General features: G+C 43.2%; 2 protein-coding genes across 3 annotated transcripts in view; one reads left to right on the top strand and one right to left on the bottom strand.

Annotated features, from left to right (window-relative positions):
* LOC118393543 (coiled-coil domain-containing protein 60-like) overlaps positions 1–20,829 on the bottom strand; it is a 55,811-nt gene extending 34,982 nt beyond the window's left edge. For both annotated transcript variants that reach the window (XM_035786296.2, XM_035786297.2), the window contains exons 1-4: positions 20,352–20,829; positions 16,423–16,500; positions 15,834–15,910; positions 8,383–8,631 (exon numbers count right to left, since the gene is read on the bottom strand). In XM_035786296.2, coding sequence (XP_035642189.1) covers positions 8,383–8,631; positions 15,834–15,910; positions 16,423–16,500; positions 20,352–20,645 — 698 coding nt within the window. In that variant the 5' untranslated portion in view covers positions 20,646–20,829. The remainder of the gene's footprint in view (positions 1–8,382; positions 8,632–15,833; positions 15,911–16,422; positions 16,501–20,351) is intronic.
* A 1,577-nt stretch (positions 20,830–22,406) lies between these two features.
* On the top strand, positions 22,407–26,497 carry LOC127907076 (heat shock protein 67B1-like). Its single transcript, XM_052460762.1, has 4 exons — positions 22,407–22,985; positions 23,545–23,608; positions 23,890–24,010; positions 25,829–26,497. Exons 1-4 carry the CDS (start codon positions 22,532–22,534, stop codon positions 26,495–26,497), a joined length of 1,308 nt encoding a protein of 435 aa, XP_052316722.1. The 5' UTR covers positions 22,407–22,531.
* The last annotated feature ends 547 nt before the right edge of the window (positions 26,498–27,044 follow it).

The following is a 27,044-nucleotide window of genomic DNA, read 5'->3' as shown; positions in this document are numbered from 1 at the left end:
ACACCACACTCCGAGGGCCCTTACCTCCTCCCTGTAGGCCGTCTCGTCGTTGTTGGTAATCAAGCCTACCACTGTTGTGTCGTCCGCAAACTTGATGATTGAGTTGGAGGCGTGCGTGGCCACGCAGTCGTGGGTGAACAGGGAGTACAGGAGAGGGCTCAGAACGCACCCTTGTGGGGCCCCCGTGTTGAGGATCAGCGGGGAGGAGATGTTGTTGCCTACCCTCACCACCTGGGGGCGGCCCGTCAGGAAGTCCAGTACCCAGTTGCACAGGGCGGGGTCGAGACCCAGGGTCTCGAGCTTGATGACGAGCTTGGAGGGTACTATGGTGTTGAATGCCGAGCTGTAGTCGATGAACAGCATTCTCACATAGGTATTCCTCTTGTCCAGGTGGGTTAGGGCAGTGTGCAGTGTGGTTGAGATTGCATCGTCTGTGGACCTATTTGGGCGGTAAGCAAATTGGAGTGGGTCTAGGGTGTCAGGTAGGATGGAGGTGATATGGTCCTTGACTAGTCTCTCAAAGCACTTCATGATGACGGAAGTGAGTGCTACGGGGCGGTAGTCGTTTAGCTCAGTTACCTTAGACAGAGACAAGCAGAAGGTGCAGAGGTGCAGAGATTGCAGAGATTCCTAGATATCCAAAACCTTTTAATGATTTTCTCATGCGTTTTAAATGAGGCAATGCAGTTACAGATAGATCCATTTATTTGACAATGTAAAACACAATACAGCCGCACATGTGGATCATGCATTTAATATCATTGAGGATTACATAAAAAAGTTTGAAAACGTATTTCCACTGTGGTACTCATAAATAACTTCTTTTTTTTATGAACAAACATAAGCATAGCAGACCTATCCTACTAGGCATACTTGGGTAACACATTTAAGACATAACAAAACATAGAGTATGACTTCCTCAGTAGATCAGCAATCTCAGGCTCATTTACATTTACATTTACATTTAAGTCATTTAGCAGGCGCTCTTATCCAGAGCGACTTACAAATTGGTGCATTCACCTTATGACATCCAGTGGAACAGCCACTTTACAATAGTGCATCTAAATCGTTTAAGGGGGGTGAGAAGGATTACTTTATCCTATCCTAGGTATTCCTTAAAGAGGTGGGGTTTCAGGTGTCTCCGGAAGGTGGTGATTGACTCCGCTGTCCTGGCATCGTGAGGGAGTTTGTTCCACCATTGGGGGCCAGAGCAGCGAACAGTTTTGACTGGGCTGAGCGGGAACTGTACTTCCTCAGTGGTAGGGAGGCGAGCAGGCCAGAGGTGGATGAACGCAGTGCCCTTGTTTGGGTGTAGGGCCTGATCAGAGCCTGGAGGTACTGAGGTGCCGTTCCCCTCACAGCTCCGTAGGCAAGCACCATGGTCTTGTAGCGGATGCGAGCTTCAACTGGAAGCCAGTGGAGAGAGCGGAGGAGCGGGGTGACGTGAGAGAACTTGGGAAGGTTGAACACCAGACGGGCTGCGGCGTTCTGGATGAGTTGTAGGGGTTTAATGGCACAGGCAGGAGCCCAGCCAACAGCGAGTTGCAGTAATCCAGACGGGAGATGACAAGTGCCTGGATTAGGACCTGCGCCGCTTCCTGTGTGAGGCAGGGTCGTACTCTGCGGATGTTGTAGAGCATGAACCTACAGGAACGGGCCACCGCCTTGATGTTAGTTGAGAACGACAGGGTGTTGTCCAGGATCACGCCAAGGTTCTTAGCGCTCTGGGAGGAGGACACAATGGAGTTGTCAACCGTGATGGCGAGATCATGGAACGGGCAGTCCTTCCCCGGGAGGAAGAGCAGCTCCGTCTTGCCGAGGTTCAGCTTGAGGTGGTGATCCGTCATCCACACTGATATGTCTGCCAGACATGCAGAGATGCGATTCGCCACCTGGTCATCAGAAGGGGGAAAGGAGAAGATTCATTGTGTGTCGTCTGCATAGCAATGATAGGAGAGACCATGTGAGGTTATGACAGATCCAAGTGACTTGGTGTATAGCGAGAATAGGAGAGGGCCTAGAACAGAGCCCTGGGGACACCAGTGGTGAGAGCACGTGGTGAGGAGACAGATTCTCGCCACGCCACCTGGTAGGAGCGACCTGTCAGGTAGGACGCAATCCAAGCGTGGGCCGCGCCGGAGATGCCCAACTCGGAGAGGGTGGAGAGGAGGATCTGATGGTTCACAGTATTGAAGGCAGCCGATAGGTCTAGAAGGATGAGAGCAGAGGAGAGAGAGTTAGCTTTAGCAGTGCGGAGCGCCTCCGTGATACAGAGAAGAGCAGTCTCAGTTGAATGACTAGTCTTGAAACCTGACTGATTTGGATCAAGAAGGTCATTCTGAGAGAGAGATAGCGGGAGAGCTGGCCAAGGACGGCACGTTCAAGAGTTTTGGAGAGAAAAGAAAGAAGGGATACTGGTCTGTAGTTGTTGACATCGGAGGGATCGAGTGTAGGTTTTTTCAGAAGGGGTGCAACTCTCGCTCTCTTGAAGACGGAAGGGATGTAGCCAGCGGTCAGGGATGAGTTGATGAGCGAGGTGAGGTAAGGGAGAAGGTCTCCGGAAATGGTCTGGAGAAGAGAGGAGGGGATAGGGTCGAGCGGGCAGGTTGTTGGGCGGCCGGCCGTCACAAGACGCGAGATTTCATCTGGAGAGAGAGGGGAGAAAGAGGTCAGAGCACAGGGTAGGGCAGTGTGAGCAGAACCAGCGGTGTCGTTTGACTTAGCAAACGAGGATCGGATGTCGTCGACCTTCTTTTCAAAACTGAGTTTGATGAAGGTGATGCCAGATGACAGTGATGCAGTAGATGCCAGATCATGGTGATGCAGTTGGCTTGCTGGCTCTGATGTTCGCCTCTGCCTCTCTGTAGCCTGTATTGCCAGGTGATGGGGTTGGCTTGCTGGCCCCGATGTCCTCCTCAGCTCAATCTCTCTCTAGCCTGGACTTCATACTCCTCCATAAACCACAAGTGTAGCCTCTGCTGCTGCTACAGCGCAAAAAAGCCCAGAGCAGAGTAGTCTTCCTCACCACAAGCTCTCTGCCGTTTTCATAATGTAGTCAGGTCTCATTGATCAAGAAGTCGGTGCTGAGATGCATTTTCTAAACGCAAACTAGCTAGCTTGCTAGCCAAACCAGACAAGTCAACCTGTCATCAGTCCTGCAATTCTGTGGGTAACAACCACCAGATATATCCAATCAACAACTTAACAAGTTATCACAAACAAAAAAACTGATTAAGAAACAAACAAAAACACGTAAAAATATCAAACATACGTACAACATTTAAAGAGCTCTTTTGTTTAGGCTGCTTTACAGCGCCATGTCACCCACGCAAAGATATTGAGATCTTATGAACAAACCTGAAACTTTCTCATCAAAACTGCAGACAGACTGCACCCTTGATTTAACTTTTAAAATAACATTTTAAAATTACAAATGCAGGTGTATTTAGGATGCTTTGAACAGTAACATTAAATGTACACTCAAAATTCGATGACTGTTACTTTTAGATTTTTTTTTTTTGTTGGGGGTGAAATTAAAGGAGGCCGTCGTTGTAAATAAGAATTTGTTCTTAACTTCTTGCCTGACATGCCTAGTTAAATAAAGTTTAAATAAAAAATAAAAAGTATGATTTTTTTTTTGGGGGGTGGTTTGACACTATTTAGACAGTAATGAAATGAGATGGGGAAACAGGCAGATTTAAGTCATTTAGCAGACGCTCTTATCCAGAGCGACTTACAAATTGGTGCATACACCTTATGACATCCAGTGGAACAGCCACTTTACAATAGTGGGAGAAACAGATGCAAGGTAGGAAACAGGGATAGATCCCTGTTCTCAGGTTGTACACGACACATGCCAGGGATTGTTATCACTACACCAATGCTTTACACAGGAAATATTAATATTAATGGTTGATGGCTGTAGGTAACCAAATCATAGATTGCAGTCTCCTTGTCCATAGACTGCTTTCAAGGTAAAGACACAAACATTTTGTATTTTGTCATTTGGGTGAAGTACCTCTTTAAAATCCAATGCTTATTTGTCAGACTTATTCAAAACTTATCATAAAAGCCTGCAAAAATACATAGCCTCAAATACAGTTGAAGTGGGAAGTTTACATACACTTAGGTTGGAGTCATTAAAACATGTTTTTCAACCACTCACAAATTTCTTGTTGACAAACTACAGTTTTGGCAAGTTGGTTAGGACATCTACTTTGTGCATGACACAAGTCATTTTTTCAACAATTGTTTTCAGACAGATTATTTTACTTATAATTCACTGTATCACAATTCCAGTGGGTCAGAAGTTTACATACACCAAGTTGACTGTGCCTTTAAAAAGCGTGGAAAATTCCAGAAAATTATGTCATGGCTTTAGAAGCTTCTGATAGGCTAATTGACATAATTTGAGTAAATTAGAGGTGTACCTGTGGATGTATTTCAAGGCCTACCTTCAAACCCAATGCCTCTTTGCTTGACATCATGGGAAAATCCAAATAAATCAGCCAAGACCTCAGAAAAAAATTGTAGACCTCCACAAGTCTGGTTCATCCTTGTGAGCAATTTCGAAACACCTGAAGGTACCACGTTCATCTGTACAAACAACAGTACGCAAGTATAAACATCATTGGACCATGCAGCCGTCATACCGCTCAGGAAGGAGATGCGTTCTGTCTCTTAGAGATGAACGTACTTTGGTGTGAAAAGTGAAAATCAATCCCAGAACAACTGCAAAGGACCTTGTGAAGATGCTGGAGGAAACAGGTATGAAAGTATCTATATCCACAGTAAAACTAGTCCTATATCAACATAACCTGAAAGGCCGCTCAACAAGGTAGAACCCACTGCTCCAAAACCGCCATAAAAAAAGCCAGACTACGGTTTGCAACTGCACATGTGGACAAAGATCATACATTTTGGAGAAATGTCCTCTGGTCTGATGAAACAAAAATATAACTGTTTGTTATGGGGGTGCTTTGCTGCAGGAGGGACTGGTGCACTTCACAAAATAGATGGCATCATGAGGCAGCTAAATTATGTGGATATATTGAAGCAAAATCCTAAGACATCAGTCAGGAAGTTAAAGCTTGGTCGCAAATGGGTCTTCCAAATGGACAATGACCCAAAGTACACTTCCAAAGTTGTGGCAAAATGGCTTAAGGACAACAAAGTCAAGGTATTGGAGTGGCCATCACAAAGCCCTGACCTCAATCCTATAGAACATTTGTGGGCAGAACTGAGAAAGCGTGTGCGAGCAAGGAGGCCTACAAACCTGACTCATTTACACCAGCTCTATCAGGAGGAATGGGCCAAAATGCACCCAACTTATTGTGGGAAACTTGTGGAAGGGAACCTGAAACAACATTTGACCCAAATTAAACAATTTAAAGGCAATGCTACCAAATACTAGTTGAGTGTATGTAAACTTCTGACCCACTGGGAATGTGATATAAAAGCTGAAATAAATCATTATTCTATAATCATTATTCTATTATTCTGACATTTCACATTCTTAAAATAAAGTGGTGATCCTAACTGACCTAAGACAGGGAATTTTTACTCTGATTAAATGTCAGGAATTGTGAAAAACTGAGTTTCAATGTATTAGGCTAAGGTGTATGTAAACCTCCGACTTCAACTGTAATCCATTTCCAAAGACACAAGTAGGCATTTCAGATTTCAAATATGTGTTTACACTGGCAAAATTGGGAAGAAGTGGAATAATAAAATACGTGTAGGGAATAACAGTAGTGTTCCTGCTGACAAGCACACTAATTACCCTATATTTTAGCCCATTGTTAAGAATGAGAATTGCTCTATTGATCAGACTAAATAAAGTCAATAGATCATAACATCTCCTTAACACAAGATTACATAAATCTACCCCTACACCATAACCAAATAATTTGAATATTTATTGCCCCCCCCCCCAAATGAGGGGACTAATGCAAGTGTGGATTAAATCGACTTTAGTACATGCTGTCAAAAAGGCTGCATTCTGCAATAGGGACAGGATCTACTTTTGTTGACAACATTGTACATAAAACAGTGCTACCGTGCTGCTCTTTTTACAGTTTTATAAACTCAGCAGAGGATGTTCTCTCTCTCCATTCAGCACCACTCTAATCTTGAGAGGCGTTTCTTTAAAACATGCATCCAAACCCCTTGATCCCTGACATAACTAAACCAATCATTTGCTTCGACGTGCCGTGGGTTAAAGTGTTGTGGCAAGACAGGACAACGACGGAGGTGCAGCTCACGATGCTAAATTGCAGGCGCAGACGCTACGATTTCAAAACGATTTGGAGCACAGTTGAAAAGTTAACGCACTGACTATACAATGGGCTAATTAGAAAATTGAAAACCAGTACTTTTTAATGCGTGAGATATAAGAGGTGTGGCATGAGAAGGGGGTCAAATGCGTGTCTCACGGCCAATGCGTGAGAGTTAGCAGCTCTGCAGTGCCTTCAGAAAGTATTTATACTCATTAACATAGTCCACGTTTTGTTACAGCCTGAATTCAAAATTGATTAAGTGTATATTTTTTCAACAATTTACACACAATACCCAATAACGACAAAGTGAAAACATGCTTTTAGTATTTCTTGCAAATTTATTGGACATGAAATACAGAAAGATCTCATTTAAATAAGTATTCATACCCCTGAGTCAATACCTTGTAGAACCATCTATGGCAGCAGTTACAGCTTTTAGTCTTTCTTGGTAATTCTCGAAGAGCTTTCTACACCTGGATTGCGCAACACTTTCCCATGATTCTTTTCAAAATTATTCAAGCTTGTTGATCAATGCCAGACAAAAATGTTCAGGTCTTGCCATAGATTTTCAAGTAAATTTAAGTCAAAACTGCCACTTGAATATTCAGTCTTCTTGGTAAGCAAATCCAGTGTAGATTTGGCCTTGTGGTTTAGGTTATTGTCCTGCTGAAAGCTGAATTCATTTCCCAGTGTCTGGTGGAAAGTAGACTGAACCTGGTTTTCCTCTAAGATTTTGCCTGTGCCTAGATCCATTCCGTTTCTTTTGTATCCCGAAAAACTCCTCAGTACTTAACGATTAAAAGCAAACCCATAACATGATGCAGCCACCACTATACTTGAAAATATGGAGACTGCTACTCAGTAATGTGTTGTATTGGATTTGCCCCAAACATAACACTTTATATTCAGGACAGAAAAAGCAGTATTACTTTAGTGCCTTGTTGTAAACAGGATACATGTTTTGGAATATTTGTATTCTATACCGGCTTCCTTCTTTTCACTCTGTCATTTAGGTTAGTATTGTGGAGTAACTACAATGTTGTTGATCTATCCTCAGTTTTCTTCTATCACATCCATTAAACCCTGGAAGTGTTTAAAGTCACCATTGTACTCATTGTGAAATCCCTGAGCCTGTATCTTTGTAGTGACTGGGTGTATTGATACACCATCCAAAGTGTAATTAATAAGTTCACCATGCTCAAAAGGATATTCAATGTCAGCTTTTTAATTTTAACCATCTACCAATAGATGGCCTTTGTGAGGCATTGGAAAACTCCCCTGGTTTTTGTGGTTGAATCTGTATTCACTACTCGACTGAGGGACCTTACAGTACAGAGATGAGGTAGTCATTAAAAAATAATGTTAAACACTATTACTGCACACAGAGTGAGTCCAAGCAACTTATTATGTGACTTGTTACTTCTGAACTTATTTAGGCTAGCAATAACAAAGGGGTTAAATACTTATTGAATCAAGACATTTCAGCATTTCATTTTTAATTCATTTTAATTTTGAAAAACATTGTTCCACTTTGACATTATGGGGTATGCCCGTGATAAAATATCTCAATTTAATCCATTTTAAATTCAGGCTGTAACATAACAACATTTGGAAAAAGTCAAGAGGTGTGAATACTTTCTGAAGGCACTGTAAGTTATATAAACATTTAATCACCTGCTATATATTATAGAATACTATGATGCTGTATAGTACCTTGCTAAAGTGTATTTTGAACCTCAGTGATACATCATCATATATTTAATGCAGCAATATGTAACTTTTTGGGTGACCTGACCAAATTCACATAGAAATTTGAGGTATAGATCTGTCATTTTAATTGAACGCAAGACTAAGAAGCGGTAAATCTGTTCTATGTGCGATATTTCTATGCTTCCCGTTCTTAATTTTCGTTTTTGCATCTTTTACTTTTGGTTTCGTACACCAGCTTCAAACAGCTGAAATTACAATAGTTTTGGTTATTGAAAATATCTAATTTTAGCAACCAGGAAATGGCAGAGCAATTTCTGCATATTACACCTTTAAACATAAGGTGAAGAAGGGTATCACTGTATTAGGTGATGTACAGTACAGGGCGAGGACTCACTGTGGTGGCTCAGAGGCCTGAGGGGAAGTCAGGGAGCGGTGGATGGGGGTGAAAGGTCGAGCTGACTGGGCCTTCTTCCTCCCTGGGTCGCTGTCAGAGTCAGACTCTGAGCAGGGAGGTCGGGGCTGGCCACGCTGCCACTCCTCTTTCCTCTTCTGCTCCCTCTGCTGCGCCTCCTCCTGTTCCTTCTCCTTCTTCTGGAGGAGGTGGAAGTAACCCCGGCCCTGTCTGACCGCTGACACCAAACGGCTGGGGGATAGAGACATAACACACACACACGAGATGAGTATATGGATACTGTACATACCGATACAGCATGTGACTGGGCTTGAGAGTGGGTAATCTACATGTCACAATATTGTGTTAAAACCTGAAGCCTAGGCCATAACTTAGGCAGATAACACAATTATTCAGGTTTCAGGCAGATTTACTTAAAATATTTACTTTATTTAGTCATGCCACCAAGATTCTCAGAAACCACTTCTGTTACTTACACAAAAAGAGTCACAAATATGTTAAATCCCCTACTACAGTGACCGAAAATAGCCCCAACCCAAAAATAGAATAGGACCGACTCCATATACAGCAGTCAATTGAGGATGTGCATCACCTGTGTAATTAATTCCTAAGCAGACAACATATACCCTGTCATAGATCACAGCTTTATGAAGTTACCAGGTCTTTAAATCACACCAATCGGAGTGGGCCAGGTCTTGAAATCACACCAATCAGAGTGGACCAAGTCCCTAAATCATCACAGAGGCTGAAATTATAATCCTAAATAGAGAATATGGGGAGAAATACGTGACGTGTGGCAAACTAATGGTTTCATTACAGTGATTTAGCACCTGCCCATAACCTTTCCCTTCCTTTCCAAACCATGTCTGCTGGTTTTCACCGGTGGCTGCATGCGTCATTACTTCGCATTAATATGCTACTGGTGGAAATTAAAACACACACACTTGGATACGCAGGCATGCACACACATGGATGCACGAACACACGGATACACATGCAGGCACACAAGTATCATAGCCATGGTTTGACTTTGCGGCTGAATGAACTGTAATACGCCTCAGTTTTCCTTAATCATCACACATGAGTAAGGAGCCTTGGTAGTTGGGCGAAGAGCATGATTCTATTGCTTCTAATAATCTGCTAGAATGGAGTATAGGTCGCAATTGTACACTACAGTACAGGCTTACTGCTGGTCACGCATTAGTCTTTCTTAAAGCCGGAGGGCAGCATTTAGCCTTTCTTAAAGCCGGAGGGCAGCATTTAGCCTAGTGGTTAAGAGCATTGGGCCAGTAACCAACAGGTCACTGGTTCAAACCCCAATGCAGGCTAAGTGAAAAATCAGATGACGTGTCCTCAAGCAAGGCCCTTAACCCAAATTGCTCTGCATAAGTGTGTCTGCTAGAATGGAGTATAAATGTCCAATTGTATACTACAATACAGGCCTACTGTAAGTGCTGGTCAAGCATTGGTCTTAACTAAACCTATAATAGAATACCTATGTGAGAATGCTGTTCATCGACTACAGCTCGGCATTCAACACCATAGTACCCTCCAAGCTCGTCATCAAGCTCGAGACCCTGGGTCTCGACCCCGCCCTGTGCAACTGGGTACTGGACTTCCTGACGGGCCGCCCCCAGGTGGTGAGGGTAGGCAACAACATCTCCTCCCCGCTGATCCTCAACACGGGGCCCCACAAGGGTGCGTTCTGAGCCCTCTCCTGTACTCCCTGTTCACCCACGACTGCGTGGCCACGCACGCCTCCAACTCAATCATCAAGTTTGCGGACGACACAACAGTGGTAGGCTTGATTACCAACAACGACGAGACGGCCTACAGGGAGGAGGTGAGGGCCCTCGGAGTGTGGTGTCAGGAAAATAACCTCACACTCAACGTCAACAAAACTAAGGAGATGATTGTGGACTTCAGGAAACAGCAGAGGGAACACCCCCTATCCACATCGATGGAACAGTAGTGGAGAGGGTAGCTAGTTTTAAGTTCCTCGGCATACACATCACAGACAAACTGAATTGGTCCACTCACACTGACAGCGTCGTGAAGAAGGCGCAGCAGCGCCTATTCAACCTCAGGAGGCTGAAGAAATTTGGCTTGTCACCAAAAGCACTCACAAACTTCTACAGATGCACAATCGAGAGCATCCTGGCGGGCTGTATCACCGCCTGGTACGGCAACTGCTCCGCCTCAACCGTAAGGCTCTCCAGAGGGTAGTGAGGACTGCACAACGCATCACCGGGGGCAAACTACCTGCCCTCCAGGACACCTACACCACCCGTTGTTACAGGAAGGCCATAAAGATCATCAAGGACATCAACCACCCGAACCACTGCCTGTTCACCCCGCTATCATCCAGAAGGCGAGGTCAGTACAGGTGCATCAAAGCTGGGACCGAGAGACTGAAAAACAGCTTCTATCTCAAGGCCATCAGACTGTTAAACAGCCACCACTAACAGTGAGTGGCTGCTGCCAACACACTGTCATTGACACTGACCCAACTCCAGCCATTTTAATAATGGGAATTGATGGGAATTATGTAAATATATCACTAGCCACTTTAAACAATGCTACCTTATATAATGTTACTTACCCTACATTATTCATCTCATATGCATATGTATATACTGTACTCTACATCATCGACTGCATCCTTATGTAACACATGTATCACTAGCCACTTTAACTATGCCACTTTGTTCACTTTGTCTACACACTCATCTCATATGTATATACTGTACTCGATACCATCTACTGTATGCTGCTCTGTACCATCACTCATTCATATATCCTTATGTACATATTCCTTATCCCCTTACACTGTGTATAAGACAGTAGTTTTGGAATTGTTAGTTAGATTACTTGTTGGTTATCACTGCATTGTCGGAACTAGAAGCACAAGCATTTCGCTACACTCGCATTTAACATCTGCTAACCATGTGTATGTGACAAATAAAATTTGATTTGATTTGATTTTTATTTGATTTGAATGCACATTTTCCAAAATGACTACTTGTGGAGATTTAACTGATCTTGAACACAAAACATCTTCTACTCGTGTCATTATATGACCCGAGATGAGATAAATAGACACCACTGTGGAATAATTATCTCCTTCAAGTCAGACAGGACAACAACAAGGACAATGCCTTGTATACGTTAGAGCCGTCCTGTGTGAATCATTATTCCTCATCTAGTGAGCAGCTGGCTGGCAATACTTCCCCCAGGAGCGGAGCCAAACAGACAAACGCTGCATATTCGGACGACATCACTTTTCATGCACGCACGCACACACACAAGGCACGCCCACAGGCACACACACACACACACTCATCATGGAGGGCATCAGTGTTTGAACTCTTGAATGTTAATTTGTTTCAGGCTGAACATTGCTTAAATCTGAAGCATTCCCTGCTTGCTCCATTTGTGATACCACAGCCCACTCCAGATCGGTGACTCTCCCTATCCAAATCCCCATGCGCCATGTCTTAATCCAGAATGCTGCCATGCCTTTATCAAAGCATCTTTCTATCCATCTCTCAGCATCTGTAGTGAATCATAGCATCACAGCAGCAACACATTCTCAGATCAGTTGCCATATGGTGTTCCCCACGTTCTGTTGACAGCAACAGCCCAGTGTTGTGTGTATGGACAGTGTGCAAGTATCTCTCTATTTGTCTTTGTGTTACGGTATGAAAGTGCCCTTGACTAGACAAAGGCAGTATCTGAGTCTAGCATTGCCCTTACATCTCAGGTGTTGAAGCCAGGGAGTCACTTGTGGTGCATCACCGCTGATTCAATTAGTCTTCATCCCAAATGGCACCCTATTCTCCAAAAAAGTACACTAGGGAGTCGGGTGCCTTTTGGGATGCAGATAATGTGTGTAGGTTATATTGCTGTGTCTTTAGAATATTGGAACTCCAATGCTTGAAATGCATCTTAAAGAAGGCTAATAGGGCTGCTTGTTTATTAAACACACAGGGCAGAGTTCAGATCAGGTCTAGTGTTCCATTGATTTCAGTGATGTACGTTTAACATCCTGTAAGTATTGAGCTTCCAATCAATATCATTTTGCTAGCCTCAAAACTTGGCCTAAACCTGATATTAGCAAACCCCCAAAAAAAAAATAGAACAGCGCAAAAGTTTGTTATGAGTCTGGCAGGCGAGACTATGCCAAAGGTGACAGAAACATTGAAAAAAGGTGTTTAATTAATATAGGTGATATGCCAATACGTATGAAAGAAACTCTTTACAGTCATTTAAATAATTCACAGTGTTCAGTTGGTAAATGAGCAGTGTTACTCTTCCTTGACTGTTGGGGAAATTGAAGTGATTTGATTTCTACAACAGGTCAGATCAGAAGAGGTATTAGGTAGCAGTTAGCCTGTTGCTAGGCAACCAACGGCATGTAGTTCACAAGTTGTGTAACGGTTCTCCTCTTCGTCTGAGGAGGAGTATGAAATATCGGACCAATATGCAGCGTGGTAAGTGTTCGTCATATTTATTACACTGAACACAGAAAACAAACAAACAAGAGAATAAAGGAAAACCGAAACAGTTCCGTATGGTGAAAACACTGAAATGGAAAATAACCACCCACAAACAAAAGTGGGAAAACAGGCTACCTAAGTATGGTTCTCAATCAGTGACAATGATTGACAGCTGCCTCTGATTGGGAACCATACCAGGCCAAACACATAGAAATATAAACACAAGAACAAAACATAGAATGCCCACCCCAACTCACGCCCTGACCAACCTAAAATAGAGACATACAAAAGGAACTAAGGTCAGGACATGACAAGTTGAGAAGGAGCGATACAGTGATTTGGCAGTGAAGCTTTGTGTCCCTATACAGAGAGAAGGACAATCTGAAATGGCTCTTCATGTAAAAGGGAGAAATGGGAAAGGATCCACTTTTTTCAGTTAGAACCTGGTTCAGAACAAGGTCTGTCCTAAATGGTAATGGTTGGGGTAAATTCCACCTACATTATAGGTAGCTAAGGGATTGAATTGCAGTCCTATGGAGAAATTCTATGTCCAATTCAGCTGACAGGAATTGAAATGGAATTGATCCCAGTATTCTATCCTTTCAATGTAGTGTTGAAATGCAACAGAATGTCAGTTGAATATTCTCATCCCTGTGTCCTGCGGGCAGCAGATACCTGGCACAGACCAGACGTGGCATTTGGTGTGTGTGTGTCTGTGAGTGTGTGTGTGTGTATATAACAACTCTCAGCCTCGCCACAGGGCGTGCAGACAGACTACACCCTCTCAGGACATCCAAGGGCGTCCCTAAAACGGCTGACATTTCTGACAGCTTCTTATAAAACCCAGATTATTGAATAATTCATACAGGTGTTTGAGGAGAGGAAAGGTTACTGTTTCAGAGGGAGAGAAAAAGACAAATAGCCCTAATGAATAGTGCCTGTTTTCCCTCTGTGCAAATAATAGAGAGGGGTTTCAGTGTTTGTTTCTATGTGGCAATAGCCTACCCTTTACTGTGTTTTTATATCTGGGAAGACTTTATACCCTATTTTTTGTATTGTCATATTATATACAGAAGAAATACCGCAGGTAGTTTCGTACCCCATAAAATGAAATATAATATGGTACCAGGTAATTCTCTTATCATATCACAAAAATTGTCATTTTGTTATTAGTATGTTGCCATTTTTTGTTGACAGAAAACACATGATTACGTACCACCAGAGATACTGATGTATTCAGTCATACCAGGGGAATAGAAGCTCTGCATATGACTACTGTGATTATTAAAGGGTTCTGTCCCTTCACATAGTGCACTACTTTTGACCAGAGCCCTATGGGCCCTGGTCAAAAGTAATCCGCTACATTAAGGAAAAGGGTGCCTTTTGGGACACAGCCCTTTAATAACCATGGTAGTCATATGCACAGCTTCTATTCCTCTGGTATGACTGAATACATCAGTATCTCTGGTGGTATGTATTCTCCACTGGGATTCCTTGTTATGTATAATCAGATCTTCTCATGGCTCGCCAAGCATCTCTCCAGATATCTACATCATACATCACAGGGCTGCCTGTTTCTCAAATGCCACATCAGTCTTCAATGGGGAAATCTGTTTCACATCACATGATACTTGATAGTAACCATGGTTGTGCCCCAAATTGCCACCCTATTTATTCCTTACGTAGTGCACTACCTTTGACCAGACCCCTATGGGCCCTGGTCAAAAGTTATGCACTATATTTTCAAATAGGGTACCATTTGGATCGCATTTTGTTGCCTATGCAGTTTCTTCATCCAACCTCATTTACATTTACATGTTTGTTTGATGAATTAAACATAATTGAATTTGTTTTTTAGTGGTCTTGTAAAACAGCCCATTGGCCACAACTGTTGATATAAGAAAGTGGATGCATTGTCATCCTGACCATGACATTTATCTATGTAATGTAGAGATGTGTATTAAAGGTAATGAACAGTCAAAATCACGTTTTCATGAAATGTGATGATATTTGAAAGAAACCAGATCAAAGTATGATGATCAAAGTATGAAAAATGACTGTTGCTTCTACATTGATAAAGTTGAATCATAAAGTTACTGGTCCCCTCCCCCATGTTAAACACCTGGATTCATTACTAGGGATAAAAGGTGACATCACCTTAACTCTCATTTTAATACACTAATGGTAACATGATATTCTCTTACATAATTTAGAGGTGTGGTTTATACAGCTTAATAGCTACTCTACTGGTCCAAAAAATTGACTGTAAGAGTGTCAGTAAATATAATAGAAAGTTTACCCTTTTCATCTACGGCAAAGATACTTACTGTATATGTTTCCCCTTTCATCTGTATCAAGTCTACACATGCGTCAGTGCTGCTGTGAACCGTATCACAAGAGACATGCCAAACGGGAGATATATGTAAAAAATAATGTTGTTTGAGTTGCTTTGAGTTTGAGTTGCTATCGCCAAATTTACTTTAGATGATTTTACTGCAACATTGCTCACTGTATCTAAGTTGCTTGACATACAGTAGGTATTTCAAAGAGCTGTCAGTTAAGGCGAGCTCATGAATATAAGCACCCGCCCACTCAGCCTGGCTTTTCAAACCTCCTGATAGTTAGCCATTAGAGAAAAAGTATTTTTCAGAACGACTGTTCAGGAGCTTTAAAATATGAGTGATTACATTTTTGTATAAGTGTGATAAATACTGGCTTATCTACAGAAAATGTGATGTATCGAGATGTGCTGATGGAAATATGTGAAATTAAATTTGGCAGAGTCAATAGTCTCTGGTATAAAAAAAATATGCGCACGCACGCACGCACGCACGCACGCACGCACGCACGCACGCACACACACACACACACACACACACACACACACACACACACACACACACACACACACACACACACACACACCAGCCTCACCTGGTATGTCCCAGATGCTTCCTAAGAGATACTGCATCCTCTCTCTTCCCTGCCTGGGGGCAACGAAATGGCAAGCTCTAGAAAACCACAACATCAAACAACAACATCAACAACAAACAAAAGGACAAGCAGACAGTTTTTAACACTGTAGCTCTGAACAACCCTTATTTGCATAAAAAGCCTCAGCGGAGTCGACTAGTGTGTGTGTCCTCGTCTGACCTCTGGTGGCTAAGAGCCAGGCAGCGGGCCAGGAGAAAATAGTTTGTGTTGCTAATGTGCTAATGCTACATCGCTCATAGAAATGACAGATAATCACACAATTAATCCCTCTGCATAATCAAGCAGCATTTCATATAAAGGCTCTATAGCCTACTCAAAAATATGCAGTAAAGGCAAATGTAAGATATACAAGATATACAATATACAAGATAACAGGGTATAAAAACAAAAACTGAGAACAGGCACACCTTGTTTACTTAACACACACACACACACACACACACACACACACACACACACACACACACACACACACACACACACACACACACACACACACACACACACACACACACACACACACACACACCTTGTTTGCTCCTGGGGAATCTGATGGAGTGGTGCAAACAGGCACATCCTCTTCTGGTAAGGGATCAGCCTTTGAAGCCTGTAATAAAATAAACAAGAGGAAACATTTGTAAGAGAGGGATGGGCTGATGTGGTCTGTTAATCACAACATTCACATACAGTAGCAGGACAATGTATAGCATACGTAGATGTCGATGACGCCTCCTAGACTGCCCCAAAGGTGCCAGAGGATGGTTCATATCATCATACTCCTAACTCTCAGTAAATCATAAGGCATGACTTCTACAGATAAAGATAGGCCCTAAAGGCCTTTGGCTAATTCAAACTCAAGCCTGTTGCTGCAAATTTCTGAGAGAGAAGAGAGGCAGGGTGTGAGACTGGGGAGTTGACAGGACGTTCATTCATCACAGTGAGGCATGTCGCAGACCACTCCCTCCCAGATCTGACTCTGGCTTGCCCTTGTGCTCTCCCTTACACACACGCATGCGCACACTGATTGAAGTTGATTTAACAAGGGATCATAACTTCACCTGAATTCACCTGGTCAGTCTATGTCAATGAACGAGCAGGTGACCTTAATGTTGTGTATACTCACAAAAGTATTGTGCTTGAGACCACCTAAAGCGAGACCAATTCAAGACCAAGACTGGAGCAAATCGAGTTTGAGTCAAGACCAAGACCGGAGGGTGTGGGGGTAAGACCGAGTCAAGGCCGAGACCGGGAGAGGGACAAGGGATAAAGGGAATATGTGAGTCCAATTCAAGACCATGATTGTAATTTTGTCAAATCAACACCATAATTAGATTTCAAAATGTCCAGTATTTCTGTGTTCATATTTCAGATCAACATATGGACTATTTTTAAGAAATTCTAAATATTGAAAAAATGCATGCTGAGGGAAAATAGAGCCCCTCTATTACTAACCCAAACACAGTGGGGGACAATGGGCCTTCTATGCCTTCATAGAAGGGCTAAGGATTTATAAAATAATGATTATAATAATTATAATTATATTATTATTTTGAATGATATTCTGATTTAATCTCTTTTTATGGGGAAAGGAAAGGGTTAACACTGAAGAGAAGAAAATCTCTGGGGAGATACATCTAAGCTAGCTAAATCAGCCATTGGAAGCTAGATAAAGCCATCTGCCATTCAACTTTATTAGGGCAGATTTTGGAGTGACAGTGGAATCAGCCAATCACATTTTGAATTAATGGGTGGCACCGTTTTTAGAAAACGAATGGAAACTTCTCCCTTCTTGAAGGCCAACAGGGAACTGCGCAATAGCGAGCAGTAGTTTTCCCACAGCTAGCTAGCTTTTGTTGTCGGCTAGTTTGCAGTGGCTGCAGCAGAGGATGAAGTTGCTAATTTGTTAGCTTCTCCCTTTTCAAGAATAACTTTCAACAAGAAGTTAAGTTTTAATTGATCATCATCTGGTGAGTGGAACTGTGTTTTTTATTGCAGTGTGCTTGCTGTTGTCTCTTTGAAAATAACTTATGTGTATGAAACATTGTTGTATTTAAAGTGGAACTGACAGCATTTTAGCAACATGACATCTTATTCAAATCTGTTCATATACAACCCCAGGAAGAATATGACACTTTTAAAAACATTTTCTGACAAGTGACCACTTAGATTATGGTAATTTTCATAAATTCTCAGAATATTTGGGAATTACGTATACTAAGGCATTTGTGAAATTTCTATAGCAATATAGAGTGGGAAAGCGCCCATGCATTTGGACAATTAATAGACACTGCTGTAAATAAAACCGAATAAAAACATCTGTCTGTACTCCAGCACTTTGTATTTGACATGATACAATGACTATGAGGTGAAAGTGCAGACTGTCAGCTTTAATTTGAGTGTATTTTCATCCATATCGGGTGAAAATGGGGGGACTATGGGAGGGACTATATGGGGGGACTATGTACAAAAATATCCTGATATGGGATGAAAATACGCTCAAATTAGAGAGGACACTGTACATCAAATACATGGTTTCCATGTGTTTGATGCCATTCCATTCGCACTGTTCCGGACATTATTATTCCTCAATTCCTCATGTAAGATTAACGTTATATCATCATTGTCTCCTACTGCTTCTGACACCACGTGAATGAGATGACTCCAACGAGACAGAGACAGAGAGAACGAGAAAGAGAAAGGGGGGGGGGGGACCGACGTTCCAGCATTCAAGAATATAAGCCTCCTCTCCATTTGAATGTTGTCACTTTTAATGTGGACTCTGCCTCCTCCCCCCGCTCTGCTCGCCAGACAAGCTGCCTAGCTGCCTCAGCAACTGAGCGTCCCCGATAACTATGATGAATGCAATGTCCACAGGAATAAACCACCCATTTCACATTATCCAATGATGTGTTTAGGTGCCAATACCCCATGTATCTGCTGCTGCTACTTAAAGCCTGCTGATTTGCTGTGATGGCCTCTGCTGCTAGCCTAAAGCACAGGTATAATCGCCTTATAAATGGAGCTCGCCCTCATATGTCTTACTTCAGATGCATTTATTAGGGACTATGTAGAGAGGCTGTGTATAGAGGAAGACAAACGATGGGCCTCCATGCCTATGCATGATCTAAACAGGATATGGAATATTCACTCTATAGACAAAAGGTCTAGATGGGATAACATTAAAGGGGAAAATCTCATAGCTACTGGAATCCCACAGAGGCTGGTTAAAGTAAACTGGCCAATGTGTGTCTGCATCTTTCACTGAGCCGAACCCTCTTGCTTTGGGTGGCTAAGGACAGAATTGAGAAGGGTTTTTGATGTAATTTTGAGGCATGAGAGCTGGGGCTGAGGAAGTATTTGATTTGTGATGACAGACAGACACACTCTCCGTGTCACTGATCTGTTCAGCGCAGAGGATCACTGTCCATTAACAGTAAATGGAGTTACGTGTCGGGCCTGAGGGTTTGTGTGTGTGTGTGTGTGTGTGTGTGTGTGTGTGTGTGTGTGTGTGTGTGTGTGTGTGTGTGTGTGTGTGTGTGTGTGTGTGTGTGTGTGTGTGTGTGTGTGTGTGTGTGTGTGTGTGTGTGTAATAATAAATAATAATATATGCCATTTAGCAGACGCTTTTATCCAAAGCGACTTACAGTCATGTGTGCATACATTCTACGTATGGGTGGTCCCGGGAATCAAACCCACTACCCTGGCGTTACAAGCGCCATGCTCTACCAACTGAGCTACAGTTGTGTGTGTGTGTGTGTGTGTGTGTGTGTGTGTGTGTGTGTGTGTGTGTGTGTGTGTGTGTGTGTGTGTGTGTGTGTGTGTGTGTGTGTGTGTGTGTGTGTGTGTGTGTGTGTGTGTGTGTGTGTGTGTGTGTGTGTGTGTGTGTGTGTGACGCTGAATGGCCCGGGCAGTCCAAGGGGACAGGACTGATAAATGAGGAGATAGACAGGATGCCATGAAATGAGTGCTCAGACACATCACACACACACACACCACAGCCCACCAGAGAGAAAATATTACTTGCATACAGGGAAACCCAACGGTAGAAAAGAGGGTACATGAAAGGAGAGAGCGAGAGAGACAGTGTGCACGAGGGAGAGAGAGAGAGAAGGAAGAAATATGAAATAATAATACATTACTTATCCAATAACTAAAACGTTCATCTTCACTCATCATTATTATGATATAATGGCAAAAAACATAGGTGTTAATTTTAGTGTCAAAAATGCTAATTCATGTTGTGATTGAGTGTCATGGCCTAGTGTAATGGAACTGGCAGTAGGCTACATGGTAGTCGTATGAAGGATAATAAATATTTAGGCATACTTTGTGAGCTATGTATGCTGGCCTACCATAAACTGTCACATAATTAAACTAGGCCTACTCAGTAGCCTAAATTATTCTTATTCAATTAGACACAATCTCCAGATACATACAAGGCCAGGGGGAAACAATCACCTCTTCCACAGGTTGTCCCAGTGATTCTAGTATGAGTCTCTTGGTTTCAAGGTAGAGCGGTTGTCCGACCTCCTCATAGGGTCTCCAGGGGGCTGCTCTATAGCCCTGCCGGCTCAGCTGCCACTGTCGTCGGTGATAGTTATCCCAGAACACCTGCTCCCTGGTCGGCTGACAGGCGGACCACACCGTTCTGCTCCGGGCCTGGCGCATTTCTCCCGACGGTATAAGAATCGGAAGCGGTTTGATTATTACGAAGTGACGCGGGTCTAGTGCTGCATTTCGATGAGTCGTCATTGTAACAACACCAGACAAAGCTTTCAAGTTGTAGACAAAACGTTGTGTAGGTCACGTTTTTAAAATATATCGTAGCACTCAATGTTTTTTTATTGAAATTGCCATGATTATCTTTGAAAATAAAAATAAGGAACCGCAGAATGGGCTGTTAGACTTTGGCACCGCGTCTACATTGAACCTCACGCATTTTTGTTGTAGGACCCTGTCTCCCGTGGTTACAGAGAAACTCAGCCCACACAGAAATTGCAAGGTGGTAGTCTATATGTCATGGCAGGCCCAACTATATCGAAAACACAATAACAATGCACATGCTTGTATGGGATTCCTGGCTTTCTCTTATATTATTTATTATTCAATGACTTTTTGAGGATGTTACTGTTGGTACAATAACACATGCACATGCCTAGTAGGACTTTCACCACTGTAAATCTCTATCATCCTTTTGAAGATATACCTATCATTACTTTCCTCCATGCATTCACAATCTTGTCCAGAGTTTATATTAGTCATCTAGAAGAAGACAGTGGGGAATTGTAAACAGCACCAATCTTCCACAAAACCCCAATTCAACCTCTGCTTACAACATCTTGCCTGCTCCTTGAAGTAGAAACTTGCTGAATGACAGAGACATCTGTTCTATCGGGTTTGTGCTCCAATGGACAGTGTGTCAGTATCTCAAGGCGTCTCACAGATGAAACAATTACAACTCTGTCATAGCTGATAAAAGATGGGAATGCTAATAACCCCACTGAAAACTGCCAAAATGAATAAAAATAAGCTTTTCAGAGGGCACACACACCAATTCAACACAAGCACACACACATGAACACACACATGTACACACACACTGCACAAAAATATTTTAGATGACATAGAACATTTCGATCCCAAATTCCCACGGGAGGCATTTCATGCTCCAAAACAAACAGCATCTCTATGAGCTGTGACTCAACTCTGAGGATACACACTGATGTCCTGTTGGAAACACACAGCCTTCCTTCCTCCCTCCCTACTTTGAAGTAATCACTGATCTAACACAAATTGATAGGTCTAAGCAATGATTCTATCACATAGCGTTCACATAGCCAATCATATCAGATAAGGGATTTCTTCGGGTAAGGTAGGAAGGAAGGATGAAAGGGAGGAAGGAAGTATTTGAAAAGGGCCTGACTTACACACCTTTCATCATACAGCTGAGACACTATAGAGAGAATAAAGATCACTAGAGCGTGAGAAGATTGGCCAGGTCTGTGACAGTCGGGGCTGGGCCTGGACAAGACCTCCTCCACCTCACACACACACACACACACACACACACACACACACACACACACACACACACACACACACACACAGACGTGAGATGATGGGCCGGGGCTCTCACAGCCGGGGCAGGACTATGCTCCTCCAACTCGTACAGAGTCTGGAGTCATCCAGCAGCTATTTGCCATTTCCCCCTCACAGTTATAAATACATGTAATTAGTTCTGTTTCTGCCTGCATCCCAAATGGCACTCTATTCCCTATTTGGTGCACTACTTTTGACCAGAGCCCTTTTGACTAGCGCCCTAAAGTAGTGCACTATAAAGGGAATAGGGTGCCAAAGTTTATGACCCCTTCTCCCTGGCCCTAACTCTGAGGCGCACCCATCACCTCACCCTCACATTCCCCTCTCATAGGATAACCATTAGTGCTTAATAAGTGCTAAAACAGACAGTGAGGGTATATAAAGAACCCTAGAGACTTCTCGGTCTTCACTGCACAGTGCTTCTTCTCTTCTGAAACCCCTCCTCTCCTTTGTTATAAGAATTAATCCTCCTGCGACTCTTACTCATTAAAGACGAGTTCTGCATTTCTTATTTGCTCCTCTAATATTTTTTCTGAATCATGACCGAGCAGACCAAAGCGTACACGGAGGCCCCATCGGCACCATCACGTCCCCACAACTCCCGGGACTTATTCTGGTCTGCCCTCCGGAGCTCGTGGCAGTCCCCGAGCCCCAGTTGCCTCCTCCCCAACCAGGACTTTGGCCTGCCACCATTCCTAGAGGCTGGAGACCTCCGTGAATTTAGCTGGATAGATAACATCCATAGACGCCTGGCGGCCAGCTCCTGGCCTGGGTACATGCCCTCTCTCCCCCTCTTGCTGCCCTCCTTCCTGGTCCCGGCCTCCTCCATGCACCAGCCAGGCCCCAGGCTGAGCAGGGCAGAGTCTGCAGGGTTGCAAGGGCTGTCAGAGGTCCGGGAGGAGGGGTATAAGTGGAGGATCACCCTGGACGTCAGTCACTTCTCCCCTGTAGAGATCACTCTCAGGACCCGGGAAGGCTTCTTGGAAATCGGAGGTAGGCCTACACCTGTAGTGAAGCTATTGAAATGTATACTGAAATGTATACTGAAATGCTACTCTTTTGTTATAGAATAGATGCATACAGTGTAATGAAACTGACATTATATGCTTATTTTATAGCACAGACAAAGTATATTATAAAGTAAAGGGCTGCTGTGTTGAACAAAACACTGCCGTTATGTTATACAACAATAGTGTGTACTGAGACTGATTTGCTTCAGTTTTGTAAAGATGTATGGAGAAGCTTCACTCTATACAATCAAACCATAAACAGTCTGGTGTTTAGACAGGATGCCCACAGGACAGAGTTTGAGTGCGTTAGTGGAACACAACAGCTCAGGGAAATTAAGAGAGTAGGACTATGGTGGCATACAGCAATCAATTTCTCCAAAATGGCACCCTACTCCCTATATAGTGCACTACCCAATGGACCTTGGTCAAAAGTAGTGGAATACAAAGGGAACCGAGTGTCATTTGGGATACCTCCTCAGTGTTGATCTCTAGATCCTCTGTGGGTATTCATATTGCTAATATAATTTATATTTCTTCCATAGGGAAACACGAGGAGAGACCAGACAAGCATGGCTTTATTGCTAGACGCTTTACCAGGAGATACACGTAAGTTTACACAAGAAAGCATATTGATATTCAGAATTTGAGAAATGTATTTAAGCTTCACCAGTTTGTATTATACATTTTAATGTAGCAAGAAGAGACACATCGTTTTTAGAATACACATTTTACACTACTGTTTACACCAACATAAAGCAAAACTAATGTTTATGACATTATAAATTAATCTTATGAGTACTGTATAGACATGATGAATTATAAACATTATGTATTGTAATATTGTATTCATTGTATGTGTATGATAACATGATTGTGTGCTGTCCCAGGATCCCAAAAGGTATTGATCCTAAGATCATCCATTCCTCTCTGTCTGGTGATGGCATCCTGTCTGTGGAAGCTTCACTTCCTGATCCCACCATCCCTGCTGATGTCATCATTCCCATTCAGGTCAGGTGAACAACTAACTAGAGGCGAAACATGAAATTCAACTGTATATTGTACTAATTGTCTGTGTTGGACAATTCCTTGCCTTCGACATTTAAAATAAAGTACGGTATGGAATAGGAAGTTGGAAGCATAGGAGGTATATCCTAGTTTGGAGTAATAACAAAACTGTATCTCTGTGTCTGTCCATGTCCTTTTTATTGTTATCTGTCACATACATTAGAACACAAACAAGTATTTAGTCAGCCACCAATTGTGCAAGTTCTCCCACTTACAAAGATGAGAGAGGCCTGTCATTTTCATCATAGCTATAATATGACAGACAAAATGAGAAAGAAAATCCAGAAAATCACATTGTAGGAATTTTAATGAATTTATTTGCAAATTATGGTGGAAAATAAGTATTTGGTCACCTACAAACAAGCGAGATTTCTTGCTCTCACAGACCTGTAACTTCTTCTTTAAGAGGCTCCTCTGTCCTCCACTCGTTACCTGTATTAATGGCACCTGTTTGAACTTGTTATCAGTATAAAAGACACCTGTCCACAACCTCAAACAGTCCCACTCCAAACTCCACTATGGCCAAGACCAAAGAGCTGTCAAAGGACACCAGAAACAAAATTGTAGACCTGCACCAGGCTGGGAAGACTGAATCTGCAATAGGTAAGCAGCTTGGTTTGAAGAAATCAACTGTGGGAGCAATTATTAGGAAATGGAAGACATACGAGACCACTGATAATCTCCCTCGATCTGGGGCTCCACGCAAGATCTCACCCCGTGGAGTCAAAATGATCACAAGAACAGTGAGCAAAAATCCTAGAACCACACGGGGGGACCTAGTGAATGACCAGCAGAGAGCTGGGACCAAAGTAACAACGCCTACCATCAGTAACACACTACGCCGCCAGGGACTCAAATCCTGCAGTGCCAGACCCCCTGCTTAAGCCATGTCCAGGCCCGTCTGAAGTTTGCTAGAGAGCATTTGAATGATCCAGAAGAAGATTGGGAGAATGTCATATGGTCAGATGAATCCAAAATATAACTTTTTGGTAAAAACTCAACTCGTCATGTTTGGAGGACAAAGAATGCTGAGTTGCATCCAAATAACACCATACCTACTGTGAAGCATGGGGGTGGAAACATCATGCTTTGGGGCTGTTTTTCTGCAAAGGGACCAGGACGACTGATCCGTGTAAAGGAAAGAATGAATGGGGCCATGTATCGTGAGATTTTGAGTGAAAACCTCCTTCCATCAGCAAGGGCATTGAAGATGAAACGTGGCTGGGTCTTTCAGCATGACAATGATCCCAAACACACCGCCCGGGCAACGAAGGAGTGGCTTCGTAAGGAGCATTTCAAGGTCCTGGAGTGGCCTAGCCAGTCTCCAGATCTCAACCCCATAGAAAATCTTTGGAGGGAGTTGAAAGTCCGTGTTGCAGAGCAACAGCCCCAAAACATCACTGCTCTAGAGGAGATCTGCATGGAGGAATGGGCCGAAATACCAGCAACAGTGTTTGAAAACCTTGTGAAGACTTACTGAAAACGTTTGACCTCTGTCATTGCCAACAAAGGGTATATAACAAAGTATTGAGTTAAACTTTTGTCATTGACCAAATACTTATTTTCCACCATAATTTGCAAATAAATTAATTAAAAATCCTACAACGTTATTTCCTGGATTTTGTTTCTCATTTTGTCTGTCATAGTTGAAGTGTACCTATGAAGAAATTTTACAGGCCTCTCTCATCTTTTTAAGTGGGAGAAATTGCACAATTGGTGCTGACTAAATACTTTTTTGTCCCACTGTATATGTCTCTTTAGGTGGAGAAGGAGGCCATAAGTGAAGAGGGAGAGAAGGGTGGTGCCACGCCAGAGAGGACTACCGAGCCAGACACAGAGACCCGGGACCCCCAGCCTTCTCCATCGGCTCCTGCTGTGGCTCCTGTGTCCCTGGAGGCCGCTGACTTCACCCCCACAGAACCTGGCATACTACCACCAACTGAGGCACTCGAGCGCTGGGATGAGTTCGCACGGGAAGTCCCTGGAGAAGAGGCTCACCCAGAGGCTCAACCAGACAGCGACGCGGCAGGACCCGAGAGGCATGAGGAGGTGAGAGGAGATGCAGATGAGAGGACCCCTACTGAGCCAGCTGGGGAGATGGCGAGACATCCCTCTGTGTCCGCAGATGATGAAGCCAGTGAAGAGGAAGGTCTTCCGACTTACACAGAGCCCTTTGAGCACCTCAAGACTCCTGACAGCCCAGACACCCCAGACACAGTCACGTCTGACCAGGGGGAATACACAGACCAGGCCCATGACCATGGCGGAGAGCTCCAGCACCCGGAGGGCACAGGGGAGACAGCAGTAGAGCTCCCACAGCCTGAGGATCCTGAGCCAGGCATGAGTCCACCAGAAGAGGTGGCCCACCACTCCCAGGAGCTGGAAACCCAAGAGCACCCTGATATGGAGCAACAGGAGTACACCAAGTAAAAAGAAAAAGAGCCATGGCCATCATTTCATCAACCCATCAGGGATTCCCTATGAATCAAATCATCCTTCCCATCGCGCCTACATTCTGCAGTCTTCCTCCTCATGACTAGACTGGTTCCAGATCTGTTGTTCTGCCCACTGCCGACAATGACCATAAGGAGTTTGCAAGACAGCACAAACAGATCTGGGACCAGGCTACTTCATCATCAGCCAGCAGCAAAAGCTTGCATAACTAAATATACCCTGACTCTGTATGTATGTGAAGACCCACATACAAACTCACACTTTGGCGCTCCAATAAACCAATGGCAAAAGAAAAAGGCTAAAGCTATGTCCAATTGTAGTGTCACATTCATTTACATTATGTTTAAGTCATGTAGCATACAATATTTTCCAGAGCGATTTACAATCAATATTCCATATGCTTTGGTATTCCTTGTTCCTCATATTGACATGCTGACCTCCAAATAACCTTTTCTAGATGGTTGATTATCACAGCCACACAGTAATTGTTTACCTACCATGAGTACATAGGAACATGGATTCT

The sequence above is a fragment of the Oncorhynchus keta genome, chromosome 14, assembly GCF_023373465.1.
Source record: "Oncorhynchus keta strain PuntledgeMale-10-30-2019 chromosome 14, Oket_V2, whole genome shotgun sequence".
Classification (NCBI taxonomy): Eukaryota; Metazoa; Chordata; class Actinopteri; order Salmoniformes; family Salmonidae; genus Oncorhynchus; species Oncorhynchus keta.
Note: the sequence above shows the minus strand (reverse complement) of the source record. Positions and strands in the feature narration are given on the sequence as shown.